The 24,380-nt window shown below is 35.4% G+C and overlaps 1 protein-coding gene across 4 annotated transcripts in view; it reads right to left on the reverse strand.

The window, feature by feature from the left end:
• Positions 1-24,380, reverse strand: part of OXR1 (oxidation resistance 1) — a 457,475-nt gene that overhangs the window by 341,602 nt on the left and 91,493 nt on the right. For 3 of the 4 annotated variants that reach the window (XM_081071197.1, XM_081071201.1, XM_081071203.1), the window contains one exon: positions 23,185-23,356. In XM_081071197.1, the coding sequence (XP_080927323.1) occupies positions 23,185-23,207 (23 nt within the window). In that variant the 5' untranslated portion in view covers positions 23,208-23,356. Of the gene's footprint in view, positions 1-23,184; positions 23,357-24,380 lie in introns of those variants that run through there. The other variant, XM_081071208.1, reaches the window with a different exon arrangement.

The raw sequence follows: 24,380 nt of genomic DNA on the forward strand, positions 1-24,380 counted from the left end.
AAGAAAAACCAAAGGCAAGAGAAAGATGAGAAAAAACTCCATTATGGCTTCTCCACAGTTGAGGGTATTAACATAACAAGCAATGCTTTCTGGAGCCCTTCTTAATTGTTTAGGCTCATTACTCCTCAAGACAGTGTCCAATTATTTTTTTGTAAGAGATGCAGTAACTCCCAGAAATGCAGTGCTTTTTGTGAAATGGCTAACTCAGCGAAGGGAGTGACAACCTCCGTTGAAAAATTGGTTTAGGGAAATATATGAAGGAACTCCTTCTTCTATGCCTCATTCTGATACTACTTGATCTTAAAAATCAGAGAACTTATTTCTTTCTCTTGCCTGATTGCTCTGGCTCGAACTTCCAATACTATGTTGAAAATCAGAGGTGATAGGAGACAGCCCGTTATGTTCCTGAATGTAGAGTGAAGAGCTTCAGTTTTTCACCATTAATTATGATACTAGCTGAGGGTTTGTCATATATGGCCTTTATTATGTTAAGGTATTTTCTTTCTATACCCATTTTATTAAGTGTTTTAATCATAAATGGATGTTGTATCTTGTCAAACACTTTTTGTGCATCTATTGATATAATCATATGATTTTTGTCCTTTATTTTGTTTATGTGATGTATCACATTGATGGATTTGTGGATGTTGAATCATCCATAAAACTGAAAACAACAGAAGAACAAGGCAAACAAATGAAGAAACAAAAACTCATTGACACAGACAATAATTTAGTGGTTACCAGAGGGTAAGGAGGGAGGTGGGTGGTAGATGAGGGTAAAGGGGATCCAATATATGGTGACAGAAAGAGAACTGACTCTGGGTGGTGAGTACACAATGTGATACATAGATGATGTATTACAGAATTGAACACCTGAAACCTATGTAACTTTACTAATAAATGTCACCGTAATAAACTTCAACTAAAAAAAAAATCAGAGAACTTAAGACTTGAAATTGGCTTTCTAGTCAAATCTCTAATATTGAAGGAATACATTGCCTCCAGTGAATTTTCCAGGACTGGAGGGACACTAAGAATCAGAGAGACCCTTGGACTATTACCTATTTATAGGCCGGAAGCCCTTTGCATTAAGCAGAGTTCTTGTTCACAGGAAATGCAATCTAGCTTACTTAAGTAGAAAGAAAGGGTAATATGTAGTTATAGAAGTTCCCAACCACAACACAAGAATGTTCTAGAGGAAATCTTACAGTTGCTGACACCGGCCCTGCTCAGCAGCTATGATGCCAACCACGGAAGACTAGCAACCATGGAAGAACCGAGTGCCTTTGCTTCTTTCCTACACTTGCACACACTCCAAGTTTTAGACAACTGAATAGAGCAGGAGTAGACCTCTAGCCACAAGAAAGACTTGAAAAGATGCTTTTTGAGTTTCCAGCCTCCTTAGAACAGGAAGATATGCTAGAATGGGAGTCGAATTGGTATCAAACGAGCCAACCTGCCGTGTCTACACCATGCACTCACCATACAATGCATGAGTTTGCTTCTGTCATGAAGAACAAACTGGATAATGAGGCCATGTTGAAACTTAATCAGGAGTGTAGACCCTGGAGTGAAACTGCTAAGGTCCAAATCACATCTCAGAGACTACTTGGTGAGATCCAGGACAGCCATTTATTATTTGTGCATTTGTTATTTTTTTTTATTAAGGCAATATTTGTAGCTCTTAACTGCTCGGGGTAGTATTGAGGATTAAGTATGTTAAAATGTAAAGTGCTTGGAACACTGCTTGTCACATACTAAGTAATCAATAAATGTTAGTTATAATTATTTCCAAGAAATTGTGGGTTTTTAAAAAAATTATGTACGCTGAACTAAGATCTGTGTGCACCTTTATCAGAAGACAGTTTATATGAACTGCAACAAATGGAACATATGATCTTTGCAAAGTACCAATGAAAATTGTCTCCCTAGACATTTTGCCAACTTGCTTTTGCAATGTTGCTATTAAAGAATGAAAGAAATTTGTCATTAGCCTGCCTCAAATTAGGTAATTATCACAGCCTATCATGGCTGTCTTAGGCAAGATAAAGAAAACTTTCAGACACCTTTCTCCACTGAAGGAATTGCACAGTCTTGCCTCAGGATGTTAAATTTTGAGTTTTGAACAAAACTCTACTTCCATCCCTAGGGGGAAAAAATATATATATATACATACATAATATGTATATATAAAATACATATTTTATATATAAAATAAACAAAACTCTACTTCCATCCCTAGGGGGGATATATATATATATATATATATATATATATATATATATATATATATATATAATGTGTATATATAAAATACATATACTATATAAAAAATAATAGTATATATATACATATACATGATCTAGACTGGAACTCGCCTGAGAAATAACATGTTCTTGAATATTATTTTGAGTCAAGAATTTAAGGACAGTAAGACAACAAAAGCTTTCAATAATTTTTAGTATCTTAGATAACTGGAAATCTCCATTCTTTAGTAAAAGAAACAAAATCAGGGCCCGACCAAAGGAAAGAGCCTGCCTTGGTTGTGCATATACCTAGAACAGCTCCTCCTGCCATTTTTTGAGCACCTCTGCTTGTTAGAAAATTCTTTCACATAAGAAAGAATTTTGGGAATCTGTCAGCCAGATTTACCCCACTGGCTAGTTCCTCACCTCAGCACTCTATCAAATCATGCTCTCTCTTCACACAAAGTGTCGCAGTCCTGGGATAGCACTGTCAAAGACTGGCAACTGTTTACATGTGATGTAGCATGGCACAGTCATTAGGACACGGGCTCACACACTCCCTCTCCTCAGTCTGTGATCTCAGGGAGGCACACTAACATCTCTGCGCCCATTTTCTTATCTGTGAAATGGGAGATAATAAATATCCCTATCTCACTGGATTGTGAGACCATTGATTAAGGTGATGAACTAAGTAGTAGTTATCTTTAATGATATATTACTATCACTGTCACCACAGACTGCAAATTGTCCTTAGAGTTAAATAACACTTTTTAATTAAAACACCCTGAGATACAGTTGTATTTTTATCTCCTTTTAATGCGCAGGCTTCATTTTGTCAGTCTCTTCCACAATGTGATGAAAGTGAGCTCCACCCACGTGACCTCTCACAGTGGATAGACGACGTCGTCTCCCTTGCCCATTTGTTTTTGCTCCATACTTCTAATGCCACTGATTATAATAGGCATGGGAGCTCATCAAACTTCTGGTTTATATGGACTACATGGACAAATAAAATCCCTAGGTCTTTTCATGAAGAGCTTCTATTAAGCCAAGTACCTCTCATTCTATAGATTTATGGATGATATATATATTTTTTATCCTAAGTGATACATGATGACATAATTCTGCTTAGGGAGAGCTTTGTCTTGGCTTGTGTGACTTACGGGTTCAGACCCTTTAGGAAAATAGAATGAACCAAATAAAGATGATCCCGATGAAACTGAAAGTCCAATTATCTATATGTGTCCTCCACTGGACTATTAGCTCCATGAAGCCTGAGTTTCAGTCCTGATCATTTTTCATCTTTTGGCCAAAAGAATGCACTCGATACATGCTGAACTGCTAACCTCTATACAGTGAATAAATGGTTTGCCCCCTTTGTTTTTATCAACCATGTGCGAGATAATCCTGATAGATTTGTGAACATTACATCAATTGCTTCAAAATGCAGTCTTTCAAATGATGCAATGACAAGGCACCCATCTGGTTTACAACCAACGCTTCATGTTAATGCAGTCTTGTAGCTGCCTAGAGGATGGAATACATGTCATCGATAATACATTTCCAAACTAATACAGCATGGCTTGTTACAGACACTGAAAATAAATTTAGATATATACAGAAAGCAATGATGTTAACTACGTAAAGTGCTTGGAAGTTTTACATAGAGCAATTTTAAAACAACTTTCATGCTATAACCTAATTAAAATACTGATCAACAGTGTTCTTGACTCATTACACAGGCAACTCAGGAGATGACACCTGCTTTTATGATCATTTATTATTAATAATGGGAAAACATGATTTCCATTAAAATAGACACCTTGAAATGAAATGAGCATGTGCTTCAGAGATATGGTTATTGCATTTCCTTCCCCATACTCTTCAGGTCTCCCTGCTCCCAATATTTCAAGATATCCAGGGTGGCAAAAAAGCAAAAAGAGCATTACAGTTCTTTCCACATAAGCCCAATTTTCTTCCTCTCCAGAGTTACTCTACATGCACAAACACAGAGTATCTAAGAGTGAAAACTTTGGATGTTACCTGTCAGAGGTTTAGACCATTTCCCTCCACTTACTTGGGTAAGTTATTTAACCTGAATTAGCCTTAGTTTCTTCATGTATAAATCATTACTCAACTCCAAAGATAGGCATAACATTAATTGGGATTCTATTACAGAGCAGCTAGCACAGAGCTTAGTATGGAATGCACTTCTACAGTGTCCCCGACCTCACACACCACCCCCTTTCCCCCCCAAAAAAAACCCCACACACTATAGTTCACAGATCTGGAGAGGAAACTTTGGAGTAGAGAAAACAATACCAGATTGCTGGGACCCTGTGGCAGGGCTGGGCTGTGGGGCGAAAGAGCTGTCGTCACATGCGTGGTTCACAGGGAGAAGGAGTCCCAGGTCCTAGAAAGTGCGCCCATGCTGTTCAGGAGGCCGAGTATTGGCCAGCCTGGCAGCCACTCTGGGGCAACATTAACGTCATTCATAAAGGAATTCAGGACAGGAAGGAAACATTCTCAGGATTTCTGTTTGGAGGATTTACAATCAACTGAAGAAATAAGCAATGAGAAAATATGGCATTATGGTGCATTGTATGTTTAAAACAAATTAGTAAACAAAGAGAGAAAATGTAGCCCCAATTTAGGTAAAGACTTTAAAAATAACAAAGCTGGGAGGGACTTTCCATTTCATTTCCCTCTTGTAATTGTTCCATGAAGAAATAAAGCATCCAGGGGAAATGTGATGTGATCAAGGGCACAGGGCTAGTTACTTCAGACGCAGGACTTAACGATGGGTCTCCTGACTTTTGGTGAATTGAAAGTTTGATTTTCAGACATTTAAAATCAGGTATTGATAATACATTGGCAGGAAAACTTCATAGTATGTAAATTATCAAAACAAAGGGAAATCATCTGATAATTTAGAAAGATAACTTTAGTTTAGATTAGTATTCATTAATTTGGTTAAGATAAAAGATTAAAATTAGTAATCATTTCACACATCTATATGCCACCTGGAGTTGCCGCATAATAGAGGTATATTTAGACCACTGAAATCAGGTGAATTTTTTAATGAAAAGTTTGCCTCAAACAGAAAGTCACTGTAAAAAATTCAATAATGCAGAATATTCTATAATAAGGAAGATTTTTTTCATGAACAAATCAACTCTAATGATTTGGTAGACACTTCAGATGAATATATTATAAAGGGGATGTGATGAGAGAGAAATCTCATTCAGACCGACAGGCCTAACGACAACAGGAAAGACACATTCTCTTACTTTGGATCCCGCATCTGAGAATGGTTGAGGAGCTTGGAGAGGTAACCTCACAGCCATTATGGAACTGCTTCCCTGTGTTTTCTATGCTGCCGGTGCTGCCTTATTGAGATTTTGCCCTCGCCCTCTCTTATGTGCAATCAACTCTTCACTCTCCACACACTTCCTCTCTATTGTCTCAAACATACGCAAATCTTTCCAATCTGAAGAAATTCTTTTTTGATCCTGATTCACCTCATGATCCTGATTTCACCTCATGGCCAGCCTCCTCTCTCTTACTTCTCACATTCCAGTTTAATAAAGGCAATAATAATAAAGGCAAATCTATAGTCTCCATTTCCATCCCTCTCTTTTACTCATAAGCAGAGTACATTATAGCTCTTACCCCATCATTCAAGAGAAATTCGTCTCCTGTGCCAACTAGGATCCTAATTTTCACATTTAATAATTTACATTTAGTTCTGATTCTGTTCGAACTCTTCATTATTTAGCTATCCACTCCTTATGGAAACTCTCTTTCCTTTAAAACTCTGCATTGAGTTTCTCCTCACAAAATTTGAAGCAAACTCCCTCAATTAAATACCTTGCATAAATAACAGGTGAATTTGAAGTTGAATTATGATAGAAGTGAACATTACTACTCCATGTTTCATTGAAAAGGAAATTCACATTTTTAACTCTCTCATTAACCTCTTCCATATACAGAAATCATATCTAGTCCTTTAAGCCTTTACCAAAAAAACTACCATAACATCATATATCTGATAAGGATCTGCATCGAGGATAAATAACTTGTATAATTCAATAATCAAAATCAAATAATCCAATTAAAATATGTGCAAAGGATATGAATAGCGCTTCTCCAAAGAAGTGCCAATAAGCATATAAAAAGATGCTTAACATAAACATCATTAATCACTAGGGAAGTACAAGTCAAAACCACAATGAGATACTACTCATATCCGCAAAGACAGCTCTATTCAATAATAAGTGCTGGCAAAGATATAGAGAAAATGGAACACTCATACACTGCTGGTAAGAAAGTAAAATAATGTAGCCACTTTGCAAAATAGCCTGGCAGTTCCTTAAGAAATTAAATTCAGAGTTACTATCTGACCTAGCAACTCCCATCCTAACTATATACCCAAGATAAATGTAAATAATAACCGCACAGAAACGTGTTCATCAATGTTAATAGCAACATTATTTATGCTAGCTAAAATATGGAAATAATTGAAGTGTCCATCAACTGATGAATAGACACATGAAATGTATAGCTATTTACATATAAAAATATAGTCAATATTTGGATATAGCATATCTATTCAATGGAATATCATTTGGAATGATTTGGAATAATGAAAAGAAAGGAAGTACTGATACATGCTACAACATGGATGAACCTTGAAAACATTTTGCTAAGTAAAAGAAGGCAGTGACATCAGACCATATATTGTAGGGTGATATTTATATGAAATGTCTAGAACAGGCAAATTCATAGAGACAAGAGATTACTAGTTGCCTATGGCTAAAGGGGAGTTAGGTTCGGGAGGGAATGGGGAGTGACTATGAATGGGTCTGAGCGTTGTGATGACGAAAATGTTCTATTGATTATGGTGATGGTTGCAGAACTCTGAATATACTCAAAGTCCTGAACTGTATATTTTAAATAAGTGAATTATATGACATATGAATTTCATTTCAATAAAGCTGTTATATACTTTTTTAATACTATGACAACCATAATGGGCTGGAGTGGCTTTCAACAGCACATATTCCTCTTGAATGTTTTAAACATTAAGGAATTGTTTTTCACTTCTATACCAAAACATTGGTCCAGAGTTTACATCAATTGGATGTCACAGCTAACAGAAACAGAAGCATGATCTTATATGCTAAAATTGTTCCCTTTCTGTCAAAAAACTTTAGAACAGCTGAAACTGTTAGTTAAATATTACCAGAGAGATCTTCTGCATATCAATTATACCCAAAGTCATTATTTTTGGCAGTCACACTATAACTCTATACTCCAAAGAGGCAATATTATACCACCTGTTCTTAAATGTGAGCATGCATCAGAATCACCTGAAGGGCTCAACAAAATACAGATTGCTGGATCCCACCCCCAGAATTTCTAAGTCCGTAGGGTTGGGGTAGAGCCTCTAAGTTTCCTGGTGATGCAGATTCTGCTAGCCAGGAACCTCACTGTTCCATAGTAAGCTATTTCATTTTTTTTTGTGGTCTTACTTACAGATAATTTCACCTGATTGGCTCAAACATAGTTATATTCAAAAATCAAAGCTGTTACATGAACCATACGGTAGATTAGAACTACTGTAGTAGAAGAATCGCTTGATTGAGAGAAAGCTATTGCATAAGACAGTGGTGTACTGGATGGGCCAACACTTGAGCTTGAAGGAGACAGTGCAACTTAGGCTGTGGGAGCAGGTGTAGAATTGGAAGGTCACAAAGAAAGTCAGGAATCAGTGAGTCAGATTAATGCCAAATAAGTGGAAGAGAGATCAATAAAGTTTTGCTCCTGGGGGCAACCAGGTGACAGTCACTAGGATATCAATGCATTCTTATTGGCCTCTTTAATTCATGAACCACATTCTCAGCTCTGTGCAGCCCAATGGTACAGCTGTCCCAATGTTTCCAACACTTTTTTGTGTTGCTGTTTCTGTAGTACAATGAGCTTGACTGAGTGGCTGACATACTCACCCTCATTATTTCAGAGTTATTCCTACAATAACCTGTCCCTACTTAAGACAATGCAAGTAGCTTCCCTTGAAAGTCCAATGAACAAATTTCCAAAATTGATCTTAATGTGACAGATTGATGTGCCCGCTCTATAAGCTGATATCTGATATGGTTATGTGCTTATTATTGACTGGTAGCGCACATCTGATAACCACATGATAAAACTGGCAAAAACAGAGCAAAAAAAAAAAAAATGAGCTCGTTGTACTTATAAGAATACACAACCAGAAAAAGACATCAGTCCCATGTTGCACTAGGTCAATCCAAACCTGATTTGTGTGTTCAGGTATCACCATGTTTTCAAAAGAAGCAAAGACAAAGTAAAACACGTTCAGAGTAAGAGCAGAAGGGTCTAGGAATCATGTAACAGTACAGGTTAAAGGAATCCACACGTCTTCTTTGAGAAATTTTAAAGAAACAGAGAGGAGGAGAAAAAAACAGCTTTTATCTAATGGTTTTAGTGCTGTTCCAAATAATAGCAACTATAAGACAAAGATTCCATAGTTTAAATTTGGGAAACTCAGATTATTATATCTTCCTTTTAAATATCTACAGTATAGGTTAGCATATAGAACACTGCTTGCCGTGTATAGTATGACTACTCAATAAACATTTATTGAACGAATTGACCCAATAAAAAATTTGTGAAGTACTGAAATTAAATAATCTTCTGTTTGAATGATTGTTTCCCCAAATAATTTGACTGGGTTTCCCCACTTCTTTGTGATACGTATTAACATATGTCATGGAATTAGTGGTTTTTAGAAGACACTTGGGAAAATGTTGTATTAGATACACCATATATGGCTCTAGGTACAATTAAAAAGTAGTGATTAGAGTAGTATCCTTAGAGCCAATGTAGGGGAAAACTTGTAATAATCAAAAGTGCCCATAAGTTTAGTACCTATGTTTTCTTCTATGCAGTTTATTGTTTCAGGTCTTATGCTTAAGTCTTTGATCCATTTTGAGTTAATTTTGGTACATGGTGACAGATAGCAGTCCAGTTTCATTCTTTTGCACATGGCTTTCCAATTCTGCCAGCACCATTTATTGAAGAGGCTGCCTTTTCTCCATTGTATGTTTTTCACTTCTACTAAATTTATGGACCTTGGGTTCAAAGAGCATTTTCTGAATTCGACTCCAAAGGCAAGGCAAGTAAAAGCTAAAATAAATGAATGGGACTATATCAAAGCTTCTGCTTAAAAGCTTCTGCACAGCAAAAGAAACCATCGACCAAATAAAGAGGCAACCAACTGAATGGGAGAACATTTGTGCAAACAAAAGATTAGTAGTGCCTCCGATAAGGGGCTAATATCCAAAATATGCAAGGAATTCATATAAGTCAACAACAAAAAAACAAGCAACCCAATTGAAAAATGGGCAGAGGACCTGAAGAGACATTTCTCCAAAGAGGACAGACAAATGGCAAATAGACATATGAAAAAATGTTCAACATCACTAATTAGAGAAATGCAAATAAAAACCCCAATGAAATATCATCTCATCCCAGTTAGAATGGCTATCATCAACAAGACAAATAGTAACAAGTGTTTGAGAGGCTGTGGAGAAAAAGGAACCCTCATATACTGTTGGTGGGAATGCAGACTGGTGTAGCCACTATGGAAAGTAGTGTGGAGGTTCCTCAAAAAATTACGAATAGAATCACCACATGATCCAGCAATCCTTCTCCTGGGTATTTACCAAAAAAATCTGTAAACATTTACACATAAAGACAAGTGTGCTCCAATGTTCATTGCAGATTTATTTGCGGTGGTCTAGACATGGAAACAACCAAAATGTCCTTCGATAGACGAATGGGTAAGTAAGTTGTGGTATATATATATATATATACACAATGGAAACTATTCGGCGGTAAGAAAAGATGAAATAGGACCATTTGTGACAACATGGATGGATATTGAGATTATAATTCTAAGCGAAATAAATCGGAGAGAAAAAGTAGAGAGCCATATGATTTCACTGATATGCGGTATATAAACTGAAAACAACAAAAGACAAGACAAACAACTGAAAGAACAAAAACTCATAGACATAGACAATAGTTTAGGGGTTACCAGAGGGTAAGTGGGGTGGGGGAGCGGGGATCTAGAATAGGGTAAACAGGATTTAATACATGGTGATGGAAAGAGAACTGATTCTGGGTGGTGAACACACAATGTGAGATATAGATAATGTATTACAGTATTGTACACCTAAAATCTATGTAACTGTACTAACAATTGTTGCCCCAATAAACTTTTATTTAAAGAAAAATTAATAATCAGAAGTGCCCATAATCATAATGGGCAGTCCATGACGCTGAGAAGTCACAGGAAGGATTTTGAGGAAAGACTGGATTACCACTTGTTTTGTTGACGGGATTCATGATTTGGGTAATGAGCTTTAGACCAGTAATTCCCAGACTCTTAGATTTATAGAACTATAAATTTGAAAATTAGAATTGGAGGCTTACTTTTGAGCTAACCATTTCTGCTTTTATCAAGTAGAGACATAATTATCATATACTATTACCTTCATTTCATAAAAGGATGACCACTGTATTACCAAATAATTACATACAATATCATTTCAGAATAAAGAAATAAATTTAACAAACTTAGACCAATATTATCTTCATTTTTCTCCTTTTGTAAAAAGATGCTTTGTCACTGACTGGCCCTTGTCCATGAAACCCTATTTTGTGACCAATGCCCTATACGACTTCACAGCTTCCTTGCAGAAAATAGCCAATGATTTTAGGCAAATGTCCTGTCAATGTCAGCCAATAATTTATGATGATGAAAAAGACAGTTAGAAAGGGCAGAAGATGACAGAACATCGATCTGAGGAAATTTCCCCAAAGTGTACAGGTTAAAAATAAAAAGCACAGAATGGGAACAGAGCTGTTTTATTTTCTTAAATATCAAAAAACTTTTCATGTTAGCTCAAATATGCTAGAGCTCTAATTAAGAGCTGAAAATATATCCACAATACTCTTCGGTGTCCAGTGACAAATGTCTGCATATATCAGACACAGAATAACTTTATGGCAGTCAAATTACTTTACCTCCTGTTCCAATGTTGGGCTTTTTTTTTTTTTATCAAAAATCTTCCCATCCATGGTATATATACACTCTCCATTACAATATGGGGCAGGCACTCAGATTGAACTCTCTGTTAAACGTTCAGCCATTTGTGAGTGCAAAGCACCTGCTGAGTACCAGGTGCCAACAATGTGTAGAATGACCTCATCCCTGTCCTAGCAGTCAGCTGTCCAGGTAACATTCTTGCTGGGAAGCTGCAGTTTCATCTATCTCACCATATATGTTCTCGTAACAGCTATAGTTCCATGCTTGATTACAATCAATCACATTTATAACCTGCCAAATATAAGCAGTTTATATATGTGTTTTATTCTCTAAACGCTTAAAATCTGAACTTGGAACAAAATGGAGGGACATCAAGCAAATCATCACTTCAAGAAAATTACCTTCTCTTACTCAGTTCATAAGAACCCAGGGTAATAAATATAATGCATGTTTGCACCAGACAACTGAATTAATAGATGCTTTTCAAATCTTTTCATGTCATCATCTTTACAGTCCTCTCAAATATCTAGTTTCTGTAAAAAGATTAAAAAGAATATTATGGATTTAAAAGATCATCAAAATTTCAATGAGACTCATTCTGTGCAAATTCTGTATCTGAATGTAATTTTCTGATACTATAAAAATCTCAGGGAAAATGTCTAAATGAAAATGCTCCCAGTGACATCAATTAGTTTGCATTTTAATTTTTTTCTGTCATATTCACGAAAGCACTTTGTATCACTAATCTAAAACCAAAGAGTAGTTAACCTAAGCTAATTTTTTGTCAAATGTTGGAGTAAAACCAATTTTCAGTTACAGCAGGACTCTATGAAGCTAGTGTGCATGAAGCTGAAAAAACCCATCTGGAACAATCATAATCCCTCCTACATGAAATTTATCAGTTGGAAAAGACAGTGGATGTCTCAGACCCTCAAGCTTTCTACCACAAGCTCTCAAATGAAATAGGGAGACCTAGGGTGCTTGACTCGTTAGGAGACACTCCGTCAGTAGAAGTTATTCTGTCTCTGTTGTTGTTGCTGGGCCGCTCTGGACACTTAGCACTGAAGTTGTAAAATCATGCACCATTTTATCTAAGCAGAGCTAGAGCAAAGGAAAATTTTCACTTGAGTTCAACTGGCATCTATAATTAATAGTTTCAACTCACCAAATACCATTTATGTGACCTCTGTAAATGTAAATGTGAGAGCATTTAACTTTCCAAATTCTATGGAATCAAAACACATTCAAAGGCTCAAAGCCTGGTTATTACAATATATAGTCATTTCTTATTACTTGGGAGTACCATTAACAAGTTAAGTAACATTGAACAATGAATTGATTTCTGTCCATAATGAAAAATGAGTTTACTGAATAATAGTAGGAAAACGTTAACACTATCTGATAAAGAAAATACAATTTTTAAAAAAGAGAAGGAAAATGCATCAATGTTAAATATGAGTAAAAAGAAATAGCAGGAAAGAAGTAAATGTAACCCTATAGAGATGCTCCCTGGATATCAAATGGTAAAGGTACATCTGGGATGAAGGATGGATTAACTATGTCTCCTTATGTAGGCAATGGCTTGCATAGGTCTAGTAAAAGAAGAATCCAATACACTGGATATTACATGCTTGCAAGATCATTTTACCCCATTCTAGACAATAAAGTCATTTCCAAGCATATACCATATCTATAGCCCCTCATTGCCAAATGAAGGTAGCAGATAACCATGAATGACTTCTTCTGTGATCTGTATAATATACCATTGACAATTACTATTTTGGATTCGAGCCAGTTTGAAATAATTCCCAATACAGCAGAACGCCCAGGCATTTTTGTTTTATGGTCCAATTCAGTTAAAACACACACACACACACACACACGCACACACAATGGAGGAGGATGGGATCAATACTGTTTCCAACTTTTATTTTTGTCAAGACACTAAAAAAAAGGAAAAACAACTTACCTTCAATCTATATAAATAGTACATAAAAGAAACCATATTTTACCACCAAAAGAGTAGAAAGGTCATAATCTTAGAATAAAGGTGAATTCTTTCCCCCAAGAAAAGACACCTAGTAATTTTATGCCAACATTCTCTCCAAAACACGTGCTAGCACTTGGATGGATGTTATATTACATTAGGCTCCTCACAAAAACCACATACACATTAAACACCCAGTATACAATAGATACTTCATTGCTTAATGCATGCTTGTATGTATATCTTGAAAACAGCCTTAAAGTTTGGGGGGAGAGATTTAAACATAAATGTAAAATATAAATTGGATAACTGATAATCTCAATTTCCACAATTTATAAAAACATTCATTCATACCATGTTTTCCAAAAATAAGACCTAGCCAGACAATCAGCTCTAATGCGTCTTTTGGAGCAAAAATTAATATAAGACCCGGTCTTACTTTACTGTAAGACTCAGTCTTATATAACATGATATATGATATGATGTCATAACATATATCATATATCATATAAATTGGGTTTTATATTAATTTTCGCTCCAAAAGATGCATTAGAGTTGATTGTCTGGCTATGTCTTATTTTCGGGGAAACAGGGTATAATGTGAAACTCTTTACTGTAAGATAAAACACTTCCGTAGATGAAATCCCTTTTATATTATGTCCTTAATTACTCAGATGCATCAGATTTGTTGAATCTTTTAAAATGGATGATAATGAGACTCAAGCTTTATTTTTGAAACAGGCTTTTCATTAACCTCCTGTTTTTCTTTCATTACATCTTCTTAATCATATCTGCTGAGTGTTTATATTAAGAATATAAATTGTTTTCATAAAATTTGAAGATGACAGAGAGGTCCTTTTGAAATAGAAACCAAACCAAGACTCTGCTCTCAATACTCACTGAATTTCACTGCATTTATATTTTACATGAACTTTTGTCAGCAATCTAATAAGTGAGCCACCGCACTGGCTTCCTTCATGGTTCCTCAAACACACCAGGTACATTTTTGTTTCAAGTCCTTTGTCCTTCGGTTTCTCTGCCTGAAATGGTTTCCTCTAAGAGTTGTAAAACTCATTAGCTCTTTGCTTAAATATCACTTTGTCCAAAAGGCCTTTCTTGACCAATTCCTCACACCCCATCACCCTCTTTACTCTGATTATTCTTCAAAATACGTATCACTAATATTATAAAATATATTCGTTTATCTGTTTATATCTGTCTTCAACACTAGAATGTAAGCTTAGTAAGAGCAGGAAATTCTGTTTCATTCATTGTCCTTGAAAATTGCACATTGTAGGCACTCAAAAATACTTGTTGCATGAAGAAATGGTCAAATACAAATGTAAGAAAACATCTTGTAACTAACATAAAAATAATGTAGTGCTAGTCTACATACAATTAAACTATACTAATTCATCTATCTTCACAGGAATTATTTTTAAATTCCTATAAAGAATCATAACATCAAACTTATTCTTTATACTTCATGTTATGTTCCTTTTTAAATGAATGAATCTAACTCTTAATGATCATCCAATTGGGTTAAAAAGTGGATTTTTGTTTTCTCAAATAAACTGTAATAGCTTTAAAATAAAGGTGAATTCTCTTCACAATCGTAAAAACAAATAACAAATAAACAAAGAAATAAAACCCAATAAACAAGTAAACACAAGAGGAGGATGGGAGATAAGAGATCTGACAATTAAGTTTGTGAACTTGTTGCAACAATGTTGCTAACCTTTTTTGATATCAAAGGGATTATTCATTATGAATTTGTACCAACTGGACAAACAGTTAACCAGGTTTACTATTTGGAAGTGCTGAAAAGATTTTGTAAAAACGTTAGACAACCTAAACTTTTCTCCACCAATTCATGACTTGCATCACGACAATGCACCAGCTCACATAACACTGTCTGTGAAGGCGGTTTTAGCCAGTAAACAAATAACTGTATAGGAACACCCTCCCTACTCACCTGATCTGGCCCCCAGTGACTTCTTTCTTTACCTGAAGATAAAGGAAATATTGAAAGGAAGACATTTTGATGACATTCAGGACATCGAGGGTAATACAACTACAACTGTGATGATCATTCCAGAAAAAGAGTTTCAAAATTGCTTTCAAGGGTGTACTAGGCACTGGCATCAGTGCACAGCTTCCCAAGGGGAGGACTTCCTAGGTGACTGTAGTGATATTCAGCAATGAGGTACGTAGCATTTTTTCTAGGATGAGTTCGTGAACTTAATTGTCCGGCCTGGTATATACCAGGATAACATAAATCATTGAAAATTTCATACACCAATGGCAAAAAATGTTTAAGATTTCACAGTCAATTTAACTTTGATCATGCTGAAAATAACATAGCTTAGCCTACAAATCGATTTCAATTACTGAAATTATTTCATAGACCATTCACTGGTCTTTATTTAATTATTCAAGTCCAAAACAGGCTGGTGTTTATTAATTCCAGCCTTAGGTTGGAATGGACTGCCCAGTTTTATGTTAAAGCTTCCATGGTAATATTGCTGGGATCATTCACTGTAGTTCTTTCACATGAGAATAAATTATGATTCTTCTGAGAATGATGAAAAGACATATTTCAAAGCATATTTATAGGATTGGACGATATTCGAAAGAAAGATGATACATATGACCCATTATGAATCCCTGAAAACATTTGATTTTAGCGTTTATATTTGTTCCTAATGCTGACTGTGAATTGGTGATGATCAATCGACTGTTTCTAATGACTTATGACCAATGATGAGGTTGGTAAGACGGGCTGGTCAAGCTTACAGGTATAGGCTTTGACTATGAAAGAGTGAAACAAATTGGTCCCTGTGGGAACTGAACCTACAACCTCATATTCATTAACTTCACAGAAAGCAAACTCCTCTAAGCAGATCAAAACTTACCAAACAATTTTCTTCAAAACGTGATTCATGTCTAGTTGGCATTAGTGTTTAAGAACAAAAATAAAATTTTCCATTTTACTAATTATCTGACTACTCAAGGAGAAAGAATTTGAGGTAGATATATGGAGAAAAATATCCAGGAGGTTTCCTATAAATGTTCAATTTTTAACAAGCTATTTCTGAAGGCCCATAGCTCAAAGCCAAAAATGGTCAGGACTCTAAAAATACATGTTTACTTAAAGTGTCAAGCCCAAATCAAAATACTATTAATCATGTTAATAATGAAGCGATTTCTATTTGAAAAGGCATATTATGATTAGAAATACATATTGGGATTTTTCAGAATTCAGTAAATTGACTTGCATCCAAATCACCACACTGTAACTTCAAGTGTTTTGTAATTTTGGGGACACATTTTTATTTCTCTTGAGTTTTCATTTTGGCTATATTATTCTCTCCTCTCTGCCTCTCGTAGGTTATTTGCTCCTTATTTGTTCTCCTGTAAACTCAACTTACTCTTCCTCTACTCTCTGGATCTATCCTTTGCCAGCTGAACAGCCCCACTTACATGAGAATTCTTAAGTTTTAGGCTCTCAAACCCACTTTCCTTTCCCAGTACCTAAATATATTAGTCATTCATTCACCATACTCTTACCGTGCAGAGAAATACAGTATCTTGCCAACTAAGATTTTCCTATCCCTCAGAAGGGCTCATCTTTTCTTTTTTTTTTCCAGTTAGAAACATTAGCTTTATATTTATATCTAACCTTTTCCTTTTTCCCCTCTTCTCTAATAATAAGCTACTGACAATTCTGACTTTTACCTTTTACTGTAAAACTTCCCTACAAAATCTACTTTATTCACATTTTCCCCTTTGTGGGTTCTTATTCCACCAAAAATAAAGACAATTCAAGTCTCTACTTCCTCTGCCATTGCAAATACTGTCCCTGAGAGCCTGCCATGAACAATGTAAATAGGACAAGTTGTTTGCAGAATAGTGGCTAAGGCAACTTTTGAGGAAAGATATCAATTCCCCACCCCTCTTAGAATAAATAGGCTGCTCCTCTTTCTCCAGATGTTTTTTCCTCCTAAGTGCAGATGCTAAAGAATAATAAGGAATGTTTCACTTCTTCATTTAATCATTAAACAATTAAAATTTAAAAAATATTATAAATAATGTGAATAATCTCACAAAGCAAAGGATCTACACTTCTAATTTTGCATCTTTTCCAATTCTAAGATTCTAACACACAATTACTTTTGTATAAGGAAGATAATTCAAATTAGTTTTCATCTCTGAGTAGAGCATTGTTAAACTTCCCAATATTCATAATTGCATTTTATATCATAAGTATACCTAATAAAAACTATTCACTTCTAAATATAGTCAATATGACAACTTAGGCAATTCATACTTTGTTATATTTCCAATCTATGGGTATGCATGATGGAATATTTTGCTGACATTTGATAAAATTCTGTTAGTCAACTGTATGTATGTATTTTTTTGACCATTATCAGCACATTTTTGATATTTATGAAGGACTAAGTCTAGTGAAAGAGCATACTTGATGGAAATAAAAAAGGAGATGAGTTGATGAGTCATTATCTCATAAATATGTATTTTCTGTACAGCATTGGTGTCTGCAATCCGGGAGCTACAACAAGATGGGGTCTCGCCAGGTACCCTGAATGGCACAGAACTTGTGACCAGCAATATTGAAATAATTTTCCTCACAATAGAGTATTTACAATAGGAGAAAAGAGAATTAGAAAACACATATAGATCCAGGTCAGATGGGTGAAATAAACTGCTAGACATTGTCACTCAACCTTTACATATAATGATATCACTCTATATCCATTAGATACAGAGATGGTCACAGAAACTGTTCAGTGAAAAGAGAAGATGGCAAAATACCCTGCATAGTTAAGGTCCACTTTTGCAAAACTATGTGAGTATATGTAAAAACTATACATATTATACCGCAGTATTTATAGGTTTTTATGAATAGTACAATTTAGGTCACATTTTATTTCTGCTTTATAATATTCTGTAGTGTTTGACTATTTGAAATTAAGATACTTATTTTTAGAACTAAATACAAAAGACCTGCATCTATATTCCTGAAAAAATAAGCCATTCCTTCCCAAGCAGGAAAAACAAATATCTGTTTTGTTCTCCAAAGCATCCTGAACATAGTTGTACCTTTTAGAGCCCTTAACCACATTGAATCAGTTATTTGATTACTTAGTCTTCTTGGCTGAAATGTGAGCTCCTATGAAAGAAGCTGTTACTTTTCATGAGCACTGCATCCCTGGATTTAGCACAGGGCATGGCACCTTACAGACGATCAATAGATTCTGACTGGCTACTTAACTTTTTGCTTTCATCTAATGTCTTCTTTCTCCTATACCTGGCTCTAGTTAACTTCGCTGCCAGGAGCCACACAGTCTTTTAGATACTGTGGACAAAGACTGAGGTGTGTGCTGGCATCACAATGAAAAACAATTTGAGGTTAAAAAGACGACATTTGGAAAAATCAGTTGGAGCTACACCTAGGATCTCTCTCCAAATACTTATGTACAGTAATACTAAAATAATGAAAACTGAGGGTGCAGTGGGTCTGAGAGAATGGAAAGGACTGGATTTATTAGAGGAGGCCCTCTATAAGATAGGCAATTGAAGAGCCATTTCAGTGGAATTATAGCAAAGTGCTGATATCTTTCTGTTGTGCTTCTTTTGTATCATGATGAAAAACTGACCATTTCTAGCCTATAACATTTAACAAGCAGAACTAAGATTTATATTTTGTAATTTAGGTCGTGCACATTATATAATTTTGGAAGTACAACTATGTTTCTGATATCAACAACCTCCTTACCTCCCCTAGGAGATTAGAGGGTGCAGCCCCTGACTCCACGCCCATTCTCAATACTATCCCAATGCCTGATAGTGTTTCCAGGTGCAGATACTCACTTCCTTCCATGAGAGGCTCCAGGATAACTATACTGGAGGAAATTATGGGAAACCTTCTAGTTGGAAATGTGAAGTAAGGCACTGGTCTTGAAGCCACATGCATATAGCAAGGGTATCATTTTGACAAAAATAGTTTCTGTGTTTACGCCAGTAGCTTGGTGGTCAGGAGCACCACCTAGCTGCCTGCATTCATTTCCTAACTCCACTAATTAGAGGCCCTGTCGCATTGGGCAAATTATTTTACTTTCTGTGTCTAACTTGTCCATTCATGGAAATGCAAAAATAATAACACTACATTCCTAATAAGGTTACTGGAAGGAATACGTGGGTTAGTATCTGCTGGTGTTAAAGAAGTGCCTGATATGGTAAATGCCATGTAAATGTTTACTCTTTGACATATTTACTTAGCTTGCATGCTGTAAAAAGGGTATGTTTTAAAATGTTATATGTGTTATATATAACATGTAGGTATATATTTTATAAGATATATGTGTATAAAAATATTTTTTAAAGGAGGGAGTGAGGGTTATTATCAGGGAAGGAAGAACTGAAAGTCCTTTCAAGCACCCTTTGGCATCACACAACTGCCCCCTTTGTGCTGTAGAGAGAGGGGCCTTTTTCACTTCTTTGTGCCTCTTCATGTCTCCTGTTTACCTCCACTGTCAGCAACAATTCTTTTCATCTGATATTAGCTTGTAACTTGTCACCTGTTCATGGATGTCTGCGATTGAATCTGCACAGCCCTTTGTCTCTATCTCAAACAGCATCAGCTCAATCCTTGTCTCCCTCTGGTATTCAGTTACTAAACAGGAATATCCATGAAACATCAATTGTAGGTCACCAGGTGACTCTTATAATCCATTCCCACCACTCTTTGTGCTGGATCAAAACTATATGATTTCCTAGAAACACTGAAGTTTTGTAGATTGTATTTCTTTTTGAGGTTTTGCAGGAAGACCGATTATTTTAAACTGTTTTCAAGGGTCATACACATAACTACTAGAGAAAGAAAGTTTTTTTTGTTGTTTTTAATATGTAAAACAGTAATTTTCTTTTACAGAATATTTAAGAGCTGGGTGTATTGCTTGGGTAATTGTAAATATGAATCTAAGGATCTTAACCTATATTTTCTAAATTCCTAGGTTGTATAGGAATGACAATTAGGCACCAGCTTTCCCATTAAGTCTTAGAGTTAAACGTTAAAATCATTACATGGATACAGTCAGATACGTAGAATATCACAGTAGGCAGACCCAAACTGTTCACGGACTGAAGAAGGTTTTGACTATATACTAAATGCCAACATTAGAGATCTGCTGGCAGAAGTGGAATTTGGAAGAATCATAGACACAAACACTGCAGTGTTACTCTAACTCCCAGCCACAAGGAAGCTGTCCTGAGAAGCAGATGGGGGTATCTGGCAGATACATCCTTAGTGACAGACATATCCCACCAGGTGTGCTCTATCCTGATTCCTCTGAGCATTGGAAGCATATGACTCTCCTTGCTCTGATTATGCAATATCAGCCAGACTTCTGATTTAGATTCCCATGTTTTTCCACCCACAGTTACAGACTTCACTGGTCAGGTCAAATCAAGCACCCTGTGCACTTAAAATTACATATCTCATTTTAAATTAACAATCTGTCAACCCAGTTGATTTTACAATGCCTGTTAGTATTTTCATACCCTAGTTTCTGGATTTCAAAACAGAGTGCCAGACCCTCAGCTATAACAATTTCGCTAAATTAATGTAGCTAGGTGAGGAATTCCCACAGAAAATTGATGAGTCACTCACTACACATCTATTCAAATGTGCATAGGACAATGATTTTCAACATATAGATTAGAAATGTTAGGAAATATAGAAGAATTACAGAGATTAATATGAAAAATGGTTAATGATTTCTAAACTGTAAGTGAAATAAATCAGTGATTTGTTTTGCATATCTTAGATTTCCTTCTTAAACTTCCCTGCCAGCACATGGGGAACTCAAATACTAAGAGGGAAAATGGAGATGCCAAACCCCACACAGTTGTATGACAGAATGACTGATAAAACAAACTATGAGATCCCTGTATGGAAATCTAATGAGGAACATTAGTTGTAACCAGAATTAAGGATAGTGCTGAATGAAAATATTCAAGAATTATTTCTGTAAAATTTGAAATTTTGACATGGAAAGAATTGTAACAAATTTCATATATGTGGATTCTATAAGATACTCCTACAATGTAAAATTTTCTTTTAAAAAGAATAAAACATTAATGTATCATTAAATTACTGCTTTGCATTTTTAACTCATTTACACAGCATAAATTTATAGAATGTCTACTGTATTCTATAAATGTTTAGGTGCTGTGCTGGGCAGTTGGACTGGAACTACAACATACAATCTTCCCTTTTGTGGAGTTCACAGGAATTTGGATGGCTTTTAATCAAATCATTACATCACATAAAGACAGCTAACACTGGACAGGCTCCAGAGTTAGCCTCTAAGAACCAGGCCATACCATACGCTATGTTGACATATGAGGATCATATCTGTGTTTTCATCTACCTCTCCTTCTTCTTCTTCTTCATCTTCTCTCCCCCTGCCCTGCTTCTCCTCCTTCCCTGTCCTCTTCCTGTCCTCCTTCTCTTTCTTTCCCTTCTTTGGCATGCAGTCTGCTTTCTGAGGCTTCACTTCTCACACACATTTGCCAGGGATATAATTCCTTTAAATAAATATGTCCTTAATATCTACCAGGGTTTCAAAGGAGTATATAAATTCTACAGAAATTGCTTAGTTTTTTTTTTAATAATAATATAAACACATAGCTTGTAATAATTCACAATTTAAATACTTTTTCATTTATTTTTACAAAATATATTTTAGCTTCTTTAATTCCTTTTTTTTTTTTTTAACTGAAATCATTAGCACCCACTAGGGATCCAAAGACATATTCGAGAGAGGCCATAAAAATTAGGCCCTTCAGAAACACTATTCTAAATCTAAACAAATAATTCTACCCTTTGCTCTAAAGAAATTGCTTCCTTAACCAAAAATAAACTCATGGAGCTAAGTTGCAGAAACCACTCTTTAATTTAATGCTATCTGTATTTCCAGCACAGATTAAAGACAAGGATGAGATGGGCTCTTACAAAAATGGAAAAGATTACTAGGTTTTTCTTATGTTCACATATTAAATACTGTGAATGTGTATGACATCACTTATTCAACTCTTTATGTATATAAAAAATCCAAAGTTTAATAAAATGGCTTCAAATTCATCCCTGCTAATATTGCTCTTGCTTACCATACAAAGTTGTTGGTATTGATTTTGTTGCCATACAAAGTTGTTAAAAAAGAATCTTCATACTTCTTTTTTTAAAAATCACAAACAGCTTTTAAACATGAACTATAAGTCAAAGATTATTCAGAATGCCAGCTCTTTAGATAGGAACCTATAAAGGAATTTTATCTTCCGTATTTGATTTCTATTCAGTTTGATTTGGATAGATCTGTTGAAATTGGAAGTCTGAGAAAAGTACTAATGAGACAAGTCTATCCCACCCTTAGAGCAACTCTTACAGCTTGTTAGTCCTGTATCTGGAAATAAATAATAGGTAGGAACACTGAGAGGTTATATTATTCCTACTCCTCTCTCCCCCAGGGCATGTTGGAAAGAAAGGCACTGGATGTCACTGAGATTCCGTGTGAGGCTTTAACCGTTTCCAGGGTCCCCAAATACCATAGTGTGGAAAGTATCAACCTTTTAACTCTAGGTTGCTTTCCTTTGCCTAACGTAAGACTACCGTCTCTATTAACCAGATTTTTAAAGTTCTTTCCCTGCTCCAGATCTGACATTATAACTTCAAAATATTGCTTCATGATATACATGTATTTGCATTCAAGGTTAGAAAGTAATTCACTTACCATGATAAATTAGATACGGACATTGCAGCAATGTAGGGAGGAGCCTTGTCGAGCAGTCTCCTCTTGATATCAGAATAGAAAGAGTAGGTCAAGTGGACAAGATAATTGAGAATTTTAGCTTTGCTACTGGAATGATGCACAAAGCACTCAGTCACTCACAGTTTGAGAAGACCTATAAAGAAAAAGAAGAAAGTGATGTCTATAGTACCTGGCCTGTATGACTTTTGGGATTTATTTCAATGAGGTCAGTAGTGTTATCATGGTATAAGATCCCCCACCCCCCAAAATGTGAACTTTTTTCTTAAAATATAAGACATGTCATAAACCAAAAATAAAATGAAACCAACTTATGATGAGCTGAATGCTTAACCTTTAAAGTCAACTGAAAGGTTAAGGTACGGTTATTCCTGAAGTATGCAATTCCTTGCTCATTCACGGAAAGAACAGAATGTGTTTTTAGAGGTACCACATTTATTCGCCATACAGTCAATCAGTTATGCTCTCTAAGTTTTATATACTTGCGATAAAAGGATCAGAACAAAGATCTTGATTAGCCCATAACAGATACTAAAAAAAGAGTTCCTTCGCACAAATATTATCATGTCCAAAGGTTTAACAAAAAAAAAATCATTCACAACTATATCTGAGTGAATGAGAATTTATACTGAGTAACACGCGGGAAGTAAGTTGTGTGTATATACATAACAAACATATCCACACACTCTTTGTTGAGCACCTACTATGTACAGTGTCCTATGTTCTTGAACCAAAATCTTCTAAGGGTACGATTAAGTAAATGGCACTAGGTTAGGAACTTTAATTAGTTCAGGTCATTAATTCAGTAGTGTTTAATTAAACAAACATCTACTGAGCATATACTATGTGCACTGACACTATCCTAGGTATAGTTCAGGGATAAAGATGAATGATACATGAATAAGACATTGTTCCTGCCCTCAAAGAATGTCTTATGTTAAAAAAAGATAATTGTAATAAAATAGGATAAGTGTTCAAATAAAGGTTTACACAGAGTATATGTGAGCACAGATGAGGGGTTTCCAGCCCAGTCTTATGGATTTGGGAAGGATTTCTAAAGAAGATATGCCCAAAACTACTACCATTAGGTTTGGCTGTAAATTTCAAAAAAAATCAAAAAAAGGCTTAGAAAAGACGGAGTTTATTTGCCTCTCATATAA

The sequence above is a fragment of the Rhinolophus hipposideros genome (genome assembly GCF_964194185.1).
Source record: "Rhinolophus hipposideros genome assembly, chromosome: 13".
NCBI classification, from domain to species: Eukaryota; Metazoa; Chordata; class Mammalia; order Chiroptera; family Rhinolophidae; genus Rhinolophus; species Rhinolophus hipposideros.